The sequence below is a fragment of the Cebus imitator genome, unplaced genomic scaffold, assembly GCF_001604975.1.
Source record: "Cebus imitator isolate Cc_AM_T3 unplaced genomic scaffold, Cebus_imitator-1.0 Scaffold119, whole genome shotgun sequence".
NCBI lineage: Eukaryota > Metazoa > Chordata > Mammalia > Primates > Cebidae > Cebus > Cebus imitator.
In genome coordinates this window covers 4,031,617-4,043,130 of record NW_016107434.1, presented here as the reverse complement: position 1 = coordinate 4,043,130, position 11,514 = coordinate 4,031,617, and the positions used below count along the sequence as shown (strand labels likewise).

At 41.6% G+C, this 11,514-nt stretch overlaps 1 protein-coding gene across 7 annotated transcripts in view; it reads right to left on the bottom strand.

The window, feature by feature from the left end:
* The window catches only part of RYR3 (ryanodine receptor 3), a 556,286-nt gene that overhangs the window by 187,454 nt on the left and 357,318 nt on the right, over window positions 1-11,514 (bottom strand). For all 7 annotated transcript variants that reach the window (XM_037742376.1, XM_037742379.1, XM_037742378.1 and 4 more), the window contains 2 exons: window positions 10,950-11,052; window positions 9,874-10,011 (listed from right to left, as the gene is read on the bottom strand). In XM_037742376.1, coding sequence (XP_037598304.1) covers window positions 9,874-10,011; window positions 10,950-11,052 — 241 coding nt within the window. The remainder of the gene's footprint in view (window positions 1-9,873; window positions 10,012-10,949; window positions 11,053-11,514) is intronic.

Genomic DNA, 11,514 nt, shown 5'->3' with positions numbered 1-11,514 from the left:
ATAAATAAATAAATAAAGACTTTAACCCCTTGCAATTTTCATTCTACACAAATCCTATATATATATAAAAAAAGATAAATGTGGAGATGAAGTTCTTATAAACTATGCTTTGTATACTCATTTCAGAAGCTGAGGTATACAAACTTCCACGTACCAGGACATCAAGCTGAGCACTATTTTATTTAATCCTTATATTCCCTAACCCCACGCCCCAGGATGGGAGCTAGTATTCTCATTTTTCATAGAGGAGATGCAACATATAGAAGTTAAGAAACTTGCCTAATATTACAATCAGTTAGTGAATATAAGGGCTTGGATTCAAACTCATGCTGCTGGAATCTAAGCACATCTACTTGACCATCTTAGAGCTGCTTACTTTTAATAGGTCCATAAAACCCAGAAAAATAGTTATCTTTATCAATGCTTTAAATTTACATTATGCTGTCTAGATGATGCTCTCTTAATAAACCATAACATTGAATCTGAAATAAAATCCCCCAAATCATAAAGATTTAGTTCTTTTTCAGACTCTGAGCTGGGCAGATTACTCATTTTCCCAGAGCCTTCATTTCTTCACCAATAAAATGAAATCAGCAATATAAAATTTATGTTGAAGAAAATGAATATAAGTGTGGTATGGCAACAAGAGAACTGGGCAGGGAATAAGAGTCCTTTGTTCTAGCTCTGGCTATGTGACCTTGGGCAAGTCACCCTGCCTTTCTGCGTGTCTGTGCACTTCTATGAAGTCAAGTCACTTATGGATTAATATTCCAAGATTCTATTTCTATCTCACCCACAGAGCTCTTGAAAGGGTTGTGCCAATTTACTAAAATGGCAAATGAAAGCCTTTGGCTTCATTGGGTTAAATTAACGAGCATCAAGAATTTTACCACCACATTTTAATGCCCTATTTTGATGGTACCCAGATTACTTTTCCTAATAGTAAAACCTGAGGATGAAGACATAAAATCTCAAGATTCCAGTGGTTACTGACTGTGGTGAATAACTGGTCATTATCAAAGCATCACTGCACATCACTAATCATTTACATCGAGTACATGAGCTGTGGCAACTTGATGGCCTTTGTGATGACTGTCCTGATTGCTGGCAGAGAAACGAAGCTTCCTGTGTCGGGGGTCAGGAGTTGCAATAACACCCTCTAGATTTAGTTGGTAAGATTTACCGGGGAAAACTCATGTCCTCTGTGCTCTGTGCCCTAGAGTTTCCTCTAGACCAAAAGTCTGGTCTGAATTACAAAGTAGTCAAATATCTACTACTTATTAACGGAGAAGGTCAGGGAAAAGTTAAATCTATGGACTTCAAGAGGACCTTCTGAGAATGCATCATGCAAATTTCTGTGCTTCCCCAGTGACTCCCTGGCCCAGGTTGTGCAGTAGGTACCATATTGGCCTTATTTTTCTAGACTAAGGATGCTGTTGTGATTTATTCAGAATAAAGTTATAAGGCTCTTTATAGTGAAAGGAAAAACCTGTGAAGACGACCTGAAGCATTGTTCTCTGGTGATAAGAATGAACTGCTCTGTTTACAGCGTGTTATCAGAGCACATGAACAGGCACTGGCTGTCAGACCCCTTGAGGCCTGTGATGGTATGGGGCTGGCCCAGGCTCCACAGCAAGCAGCAGGACACATCCCAGGTCTGTATCTGATTTTTGGGTATGTACACTTGTTATCTTTCTATATTGGCCTCCTTGGCTGAAGAATAAAAGTTCAAACTGCCTTCTAGAACATCCCACCTCTCATTATCATAATGTATTAGTCCATCCTCATATTGCTATAAAGAACTACCTGAGATTGCATATATACACACACACACACACACACACACACACACACACATATATATATATATAAAATTTATTTATTTTACCATAAGCAGAGAACTATGACGAGATTGCATAATTTTTAATGAAGAGAGGTTTAATTGACTCACAGTTCTGCAGGCTGTACAGAAAGCATGGCTGGGAGGCCTCAGGAAACTTACAATTGTGGTGGAAGGCAAAGGGGATGCAAGCATATCTTACCATGGCAGAGCAGGAGAGAAAGAGTGTGTAGAAGGGGGAAATGCTACACACTTTCACCAGATCTTGTGGAACTCTATTATGAGAACAGCATGGGGGGAAGTCCCGCCCCCATGATTCAATCATCTCTCACTGGGCCCCTCCTTCAACACATGGGGATTACAATTTGACATGAGATTTGGGTGGGGATACAGAGCCAAACCTTATCAAATAATATAGCCAACATTTACTAAAAGCTTTCTGTGTCAGACTTAATTACTGTGCCTGAATGATCATTTAATCCTCACAATTACCATGTAGAAGCAGACAAGACAGGTGTGACAGGGACTGAATTTCCCCAACAATGATGCCTCTTCTTAACCATAGCCCCACTTTATGGTTTAGTTAGGCAAAGCAACGCTTCAACTGAATAAACAAGACTAGGTTCCAACAAATAGGTGGTAGTGAGTGCTGTCGAGGAGAAGGTGCAGTGGATATGGACTATATCCATGACTGGCTGTGAGTCCTACAAAACTGCCGTAGTCTTTCTGTCCCACAGAGCTTGGCTCTCAGGACAGGCTGTGTCTAGGTAGGCTCACGACAGGTGTATATTTCTGCTAAATCTGTTCCTGAATTTCCCTCTGTCTATGGTTTTCTACCTTGACCAGAGCCTCCACGTCTACAAGGTTGGAGACGAGTGTAGAAGCAACTGCTTCACTGCCCGGACTGTTTCCCTAGCCAGGTGGATACCCATCCTGCCAGAGGCAGCCCTGCAAGCCACCGGTGAGACTGTCTGCAGCCTGATTCTGACAGTCCTCCTCTAGAGCCCCCCAGGGTTTCATCCATCAGATGAAGATAATTAGCCTGTTTTTGAAATCTGTCAACCACCCTCATAATCGCTTTCTCAATACATGTAGGCGATTAAATGACCGATGATGATGATGACAGGAAAAATAGCACAGTGAGGACAGAGGGCGTTTGCTGATGCGTTAGGGAGGGACGCCTCTGAAATACAGACAAGGCAGAGATGGCACAGCGAAGGACTCAGGGACCTGGGAAAGTATCCAAATTGCTTTTTAGTTTCAATATAGAGAATAAGTGATTGTGAGGCAAGCTACTGGCCACGTACCATAAGCATCCATGCTTTCCTGTGCCCACCTCTCCACCCCCACAGCCCCCTTTCCAGGCATTCCTGCACAGTGCTCTGGAAAGAGTGTGTGTCTGGGATATGGATTGCAATTCGGATCTTGGCCTTTTTTTTTTTTTTTTTTTAACCAGAAGCTTGTTGTCTACGACACCTGAGTAAAAACCCTTTGTTTTTTTTTTTTTTTTAACTTGTTGCAAGACTTTGTTCAAATTATTTTTCTATCCTCAGGCTTAGTGGCCAAGTGCATAAAATGGGAGCCTAGAGGTCACTATATTTGTATTTAGAATACAATCAAATGAAGTAAGGTGAAATGCCTAGCACATACTGGGCACAAAGTAGGTACTCATTAAATGTGTGACTTTCTCTCTCCTGAGAACCAAGCTATCGTCCCCATCACTAAAGCACAGGCTACCAAAAGAGAGGGCCTGACACTGATTCATTAAACAGGTCACAGAATACTTCAGCATCTACTACTCTGAAGCACCATTCCAGGGGCCCAATACAATGAGTTTTTATGCCTGCTTTGCTATCCATGTGGTAGGCAGGTTGCTTAACGCCTCGGATTCCCCATTTCCTCATCTCTAAGCTAGGACTAATGATGCCTGTTTTGTTTGCTATGCAGGGTATCAAAGCAAATGAGATCACGTGGAAAATCTTCTTGCAACCTCTATGGAGCCGAATAGAAGTAAAGTTTTGCCCCTATTCCCAGACGTATCCTATCTGCATGTCTATTATGCACCTGCCCATCTCTCAGCAATCTGTAATGCTCTCTTTAACGCCGCCTCCTTCTCCTGCTCCTTCTTCTTTAGAACTTCACATTCCTAATTGGGTACCAAGATATGGCAACCCTACCTCTAACATGTCTGCCACCTAGAAAACACTTTTTGTTGTCACCACCTTTTCTATTGCCACTGTGACAAATTGGCACAAACCTAGGTGCTTATAACAACAGAAATCTCCTGTCCTATGATTCTATAGATTGGAAGTCTCATCCAGATCTGAACTAAAATCAAGGTGTGAGAAGGTATGGTCCTTTCTGAAGGCTCTAGGAGACAATCCATTTCTTTGACTTTTTTACCTTCTAGAGGAGGCGTACATGCATTGGCTCATGACCCCTTCCTTCAGGAAATTTAAGCAACACTCTTCTCGTGTTGCATATGTCTGGCTCTCTTCTGTCACACTGTCTCACTTTTAAGAACCATTGTGATTACTTTGGGTCAAATCCAATAATCCAGATTCCCTGATTAGCAATCTTAATTCCATCTGCAATCTATTTTTTATTTTTTTCGCCATTTAACCTAACATACCCACAGGTTCTAGGAATTGGGATGTGGACATCTTTGGGGGCCACGATCCTGCTTATTCAAGGCCTCAGAATCTCTCACCCAGAGCACTGGGATAAAATCCTAACGTACCCCTGTTCCCAATGTCTCCCTGCTGCAGGCAATGGCTATACAAAGCTTGCAAAGGCTAAATCATTAATTAAAAGACTATTGTCTCGCTAAAGCAGTTTTATTTGTGCCTAACATGGCAGATAATCAACAAACAACAATCAATCAAAAAATAGTTAAAATTAATCTCTCACTATATGCCAAGCACACATTTAATCAATTTGCATATCTTAACTAATGTAATGCTTATATCAACCCAATGAGGTAAATATGTATATGCCATGCCCATTTTATAGATGAGAAAACCGAGGCACAGAGAAGCTGTCTCATGCTCAGTTTCCTGGATATCATGAATTGTGGGAGAATTTAAGAATTTAAGACCAGGCAGCCTAACTCTGGAGCCCTGTGCCCATAACTATCTCACTATTGTGAAGCAAATTAGTGATTTAGTCCTGAACAACCTTTCACAGCCATTGCCTATAGGGGGCAGGATGTTTTCACATAAGTGTTACCAATGGGAACTGAATTCAGGTTGACAAAGCTTTGAATTTTTATGCCACCTCTGTGTGATTTTGGCAAGTTACTTAATCTGACTTTACTTCAGTCTCTGCAACTGTAAAATAGAAAACAAAATTGTGTATTGCAGACTGTTCTCATGAGAATTACATGAGGTAATATTTATGGAAGCACTCAGGATCATGCTCAGGACAAAGTGGTACCATGTAAGTGTTAGTCCCTCCCTCCCCACAGTTGGGAGGCCAAGTGTTATAAAATACACGGGTATAACAAAGAGTAACACCCTAAGCCTGCAGATAGTTTAAATACAGTTTAGCTGCTGGAAAGATCTTCTATATTCTAACACCACTTTATTTTTTTTTGTTTTCATTCTGACCCATTCTATTCTTTTTATAATTTAGCCAGTCTCACCTTGTTGCCACTCCTGTATATGACATGAACGTTCCTGCCCCTGGGACTTTGTTGAAGGAGCTTTTTATTTTTTCCATTACAAATGTCTTATCCTTCTTATTTTATCCATCCATCTACATTCTTTACGGACGCTTTCCCAGACCCCTCCTCTGCCCACCTACTGTATGTTTTCTGTACTTTTATTCCAACACATTCAACCTCATGATCATTTTGAGTTGCCTAGCCATACCCATTTCCTCCTTTTTCTGTAAGGCCCCTGTTTTCTTCATTTTTATGAGCCCCAAGTGACCAATATTCAGTTGGATGCCAAAAAGATTTGTGACTGAGCGGAGTGTAGAAACAAGTACGACATGTTCCCTGCATTAAGACCCAGTGAGGAAAACCAACAGATAATCAAATACCTCACATGAGGTGGAAAGTCATACATACACTATTAGAAATTCCACAATATGGAAGGGGTAGAGGAAAGGAGAATGAATTCGAAAGACTTCATGGAGAAGGTGTTTGTGTGCATTTAGGGAGAGGCTCTTGGGAGAGGATTTAGAGAAGAGGCTTAGAAATATGCCTGAGCTCTGCAGATGTACTTACTACTAAGTTATCTTTGCATGTCAGCATTTGTGTTGAGGGCCTAGGACTGATTTTGTGTAGAAGTTTTCTTCTTCTCAGCCCTAAAAACATTGCAGCATTTAGCTGGGAGAGAATTTTGGTGTAGGGCTCTCAGGTCGTTCAGTGAACAGGCAAGAGCTAACACACGTAGGGGCTTTGGGGCTTGACAGGTCCAAGGTCGCCTCCAGTTCTGGTCTTCGTTAGAAGAGTGGCAGGGGAGAGCAGGTGCCATTCAAGGTTAAGAGTGCCAACTCAGCTCTCTGAGAGGCAACATTCTGTGTTACCTTTAGCACAGGGCTAAAGACAGAAGAGGAATGTTCACCTCCTTCAGATAGACTCAACCATAATCACCTGCAACTCAGTTCTTAACCAGTGCCACCCAAAGCTGAACTGCAATAGGTCATCATGAGGCCTCTAAGCATAGAGACAAGATGCCAGCAGGGAGCTTCCTTCTCTCTTGGGGGAAGCATTCAACAGGTGGCAGAGATCAACAAAGCACCAAATTTTAATCTGCAAAATTTGACAGATTATTTCAATTTTGTTAATTTTAAAATTTAGCAGAAATAACTGGTTAGCCTCTTCTGGGAGAATAATTCAGTGCCTATATATTTACATTCAAGGAAACGCTGCTTAAACTGCTGTGTTGGAGAAGTACTGGCCAAAACGAATAAGCAAAAAATTTTCTAGGGAATTTTCTGAATGGAGGTATGAAAAAGAAAAAACAGTGACTTAGAACAGTGGCTAATGTTGCTATATTTTTTCAGTTGTTCATTATCATTTGATCCTTCAATAATATTGTGACAGCTTTCACTAATAATATGGTTTGGAGTTAATTTAGCCAAATCCCTTTAACACTGAGCTAGCCAGCAGATTTCAGGATATGAGTTTCAGGACACAGTTCCCCTCTCTTTCCTAGAAAAGTGTGGCTTTTCTGCAGGTCTTCTGGCCAACATCAACTGCTCATAGCGGAGGGACTGCGGGGTGGACCACCACCACCTTATCTGAAAACCATTCAGATTTTTGGTTTGGTGAACTTCTAAATGTTAAAACACAGAAATCCACGGGGTTCAGATTTTGAGCCACAATAGTGAGTTATCTCAAAGATGTAGTAGACAAGATAAAAAGAGTGATTTTAAAAAGCCGTTCCTCATGGTACAGTGGAAAAGTGCAGTTCAACACAAACAGTCAGAAGACCGGCCTTCAAGCCATAGCTTGACCCACTTTAGGTACATTGAGCTGGTGACAATCAGACACCTGGACATTTTTCTGAAACCAGGTAAGAGTGGAAAAAATAGACAAGTTCCCCTTAATTTTTCTGAGTCCTACTTCCCCCAACTATACAATGGAGGAGTGTAGAAAACTAACAGCAGTAAGTGAGTATGTGTGGAAGTACTCGGTAAACTGCCAATTCATTGTAGAATGTTTCTAATGCTATCTACACTTTTATTATTTTATCAAATGCAAGGGCAATAGAAACCAGATAAGCAATAACATGAACAAAGTTACCAATAATTTAAGGGATTTTGACCCTTTAATGCGTCTGGTTCTGCAATCAGAAACCTTGTCTCCCTCTGATCATATTAAAAACAATTTATGGGGGAGGTGGTGGTTAAACCACCCTCTAGAAATTATCTTAAAACGTCAGACTTGAGTGAGGGGATTCATCGTCTCTGGAACATTAAGCAAAGAAGCCAAACATGCCTGACCACCTTGACCATTTCCTCTATTTCTGGGATCCCAGGATAGAGCACTTATGACATGAAGCATGAACCTCTCACAACTCCTCCTGTGGAAGGGAAGCAGCATGACATGAAGGTATACAGTCTCATCATGGGCTGGCCTCTCAGGTGTGCGTGTTTTGCTAAGACAGACAGGATGTGGTCTCTCTGCCTGAGGTAGGGGTGCTGCAGATTGTAATCCTTGGTGCCTGAACACCACTCACAGACGTAAGGGGAGGCTTCACAGAGGCAGATGACAAGTGACTTCATACGACTGCTCCTACCTCACATGAAATGGTCACCTGGTAGGACCCCCAGCCATGACATACTCTCTGTTAGAAAGAAGGTGGGAAAGGGCCGGCTGCGGTGTCTCACGCCTGTAATCCCAGCACTTTGGGAGGCCAAGGCGGGCAGACTGCTTGAAATCAGGAGTTCGAGATCATCCCGGCTAACACGGTGAAACTCCTCTACTAAAAATACAAAAAATTAGCCGGGTGTGATGGCATATGCCTGTAGTCCCACTACTAGGGAGGCTGAGGCAGGAGAACTGCTTGAACCTGGGAGATGGAGGTTGCAGTGAGCCAAGATAGTGCCACTGCACTCCAGCCTGGGTGACAGAGTGAGACTTTGTCTCAAAAAAAAAAAAAAAAAATTAGTCAGACATGGTGGCACATGCCTGTAATCCCAGCTACTTGGGAGACTGAAGCAGAAGAATTGCTTGAACCCATGAGGTGGAGGTTGCAGTGAGCGGAGATTATACCACTGTACTCCAGCCTGGGCAAGAGAGCAAGACTCTGTCTCAGGAAATAAAAAGGAAGAAAGAAGGCTGGAAGGAAGCATCTACTTTCAAAATAGATTCTGAGCAGGTGATATAGGAGACATTTGGGGTAACTCAGCCTATTTGCAGTTCTCCTTTGGCAGTAACCACAAAGGGAGTCTAAACTCACATTTTTGTGGCCATAGAATCCTGCTGGCACAGCCTCACAAAAGACTCACCCTTTCCAGAGTGATGGATGGAGCTACCAAGGGTTGCCAGTGCCGCCAAGTCCTCCATATATTCTTCCAGAGGTTTCAACACTTAAGCTGACAAATGGTGAGATTTGCTCCCTTCGGAGATGTTGTGACAAAGACGAAAGGTTGATAGAAAGGGCAGTGAGATGTGTGAACCCCAAAGTAGTGTTTTCAGACAAACCGACCCTATCTTGACAGTCGACTGCTCTAGTCTATGATTTGAAAGTGTGTACCAAGATGGGTAGGAATAGGAAACAAAAACAAAGTAACTATATTAAACCTGGGAAATTCCTTCTGCTTTAGACAAATGATAAATTTACTGAATCTGTACCAAAGAGCAGACTGATTATATATAATACTCAGACAATCTTCCTCTGAAAATTTCATGTCTTAGAGACATTCTAACAGCCCGGCAAAACAAGTTATAACCTTGTTTCATCATGGGTCAAAATGGTAGAGTCATCTATAGTATAAGGATTAGAGAGGGAAATCTGGACAAAGCTTGGCATTGTTGAAAAACAGAAAGTTAAAGTCTCTAGGATGCTGCATTTAAAAAAATCATACTCCAAATCCCAAAACTACCCCCCCAAACTCATATCCTATTTTCATTACAAACTCTCTTTTATGATTATTTTATTTTCTTGCTGGGGGCAATTTTCAATGCTAAGGAAGCACAAATGGAAGTGATAGAAATAATGGTGGTTAAGCATCAATAATGCTCTAAAGAGGAAGACTATGAAAACATAAAAGAAGAACAGAAATGTATTTACAGGCAGCTCTGAGTAGAACAAGACAGCAGGAACAGACACCAAGCAATTCACCTCAGGTTTCAGAACAGTCTGAAAGTAAGTTTCTTCAATCAGAAAAAAGGCAGAACCCAAAATGCATAACAGATCTACCAGCAATTACCAAATACTGCCCAGATGCATTTTTTTGAAGTTAAGCAGCCCACATCTATCTTACGGTATTTGTTAAGAAAAAAAAATGTTACTTTAATGAAGTCTTAGAGGAGAACAGTGTTGGGAATACTGTCATTAAAAGGCAATGTCACTTACTGGGGCATCTCTCCTCCTCCTCTGTCGGCTGCTCCTTCACTGGACTGGGTGGGCCTTTGATTTTGTAAACCAAGGCACGGAGTTTTCCTGTCCAGGAGGTGTCCTCCTCCTCCTCTTTCTCTTCTTCCAAAGGAACCCCTAGCAAGCCATAGAACAGAGTGAAAATCTAAAGCAGTACGTGAAAACATCACGGTATCAGAAAGAACATTTAAAAAACGGCTTCCCATCCTTCTGGAACTTTCTAAAGAGTCTACAGGCAACCTCTTGTCAATATTTACCTATGTTACAGCTTTTGAAAGTTTTTTTTTTTAATCAAATGAGTGATTTCCTGTCTATGAAAACATCAAGTAAGTTTAATCCTGAAACAGGTTTTTCAAATCTTTATTTCCCAAAACCTCCCTAAGAGTATATGGGGTCTAGATTGCATACACTCTTACAGTGCTGAAACCTCTGGAAGAATGTTTGCGGGACGTAGCCCTAGAGCCTGTAGAAGGAGTTAACATCGAGTTATTTCAAATGAAAAACTTGTCAATTACCCACAATTACCCATATTTTATTCAACCTACCCACGTACAGGCAGCACAAATGCCGAGAGCCACTTAAAACCAGTAGGTATGTATCCAAGTAGAGACTGCTGGCTGAGAAGCCTTAAGGGGAGAAGTTATTAAACACACACACACACACACAGTCCCTCCCTCTCTCTCTCTCTCTCTCTCTCTCTCTCTCAATAGCTAAAAAGCAAAGCGATCAGAATCTTGTCTCACCTGGAAGCTGAGAGTCCCAACTAATTTAAATAAATTAGGTGAGGTTTATATAAGGATCAGTTATCTTCATTCTTTTGCTAGAAACCCTGTTTCCTCTCTGTATCTCAGCAAAGGCTCTTCTAGGCAGAACACATTTTGGTAATATATTCTGCCAGGGTTACTTCCCTCTGACACAAGTAGTTAGGATAGAGTCACTTCTTAAAAGACAGTATTGCAATTTTAAATAAAAAAATAACTAGCCCCTACTAGCTTTCTAATGAAGGAATCAAAAACAGACTTTTCTTGGACACAGCCTTTCTCTGGGCAGCTCACCACAGTGAATGAGAAGGTCCTCATGGAAGTCATACAGCTCCTCTCGAATCTCCTCTGGGCAGGGGCAGTTCTCTCCCAGTTGAAAGTTAAGCAGCATGTTGATCTTTGAGGGGCAAGAGAAGAATAGCTAGTTGGCTCTCAATGTTGGTCAAGGGAACTCAGATCCTGCCTTAGACACCTAATATTCTTTGCAAATTTATTTTGCTTAGTGAATTTTTGGTAAAAGTGGCTAATATTTAAAGTAGCTTTCACCTTTTTCTGATTCTAAAAGTGACTTTTTTTTTTTTTGAGGCAGAGTCTCACTCTGTGACCAGGCTGGAGTGCAGTGGTGTGATCTTGGCTCACAGTAACCTCCGCCTCCTGGTTTCAAGTGATTCTCTTGACTCAGACTCCAGAGTAGCTGCGCACCACACTCAGCTAATTTTTGCATTTTTTAGTAGAGACAGGATTTCACCATGTTGGCCAGGATGGTCTCGATCTCTTGACTTCGTGTTCAGCCCACCTCGGCCTCCCAACGGGCTGGGATTACAAGCATGAGCCACAGTTCCCAGCCCTAAAAGTAACT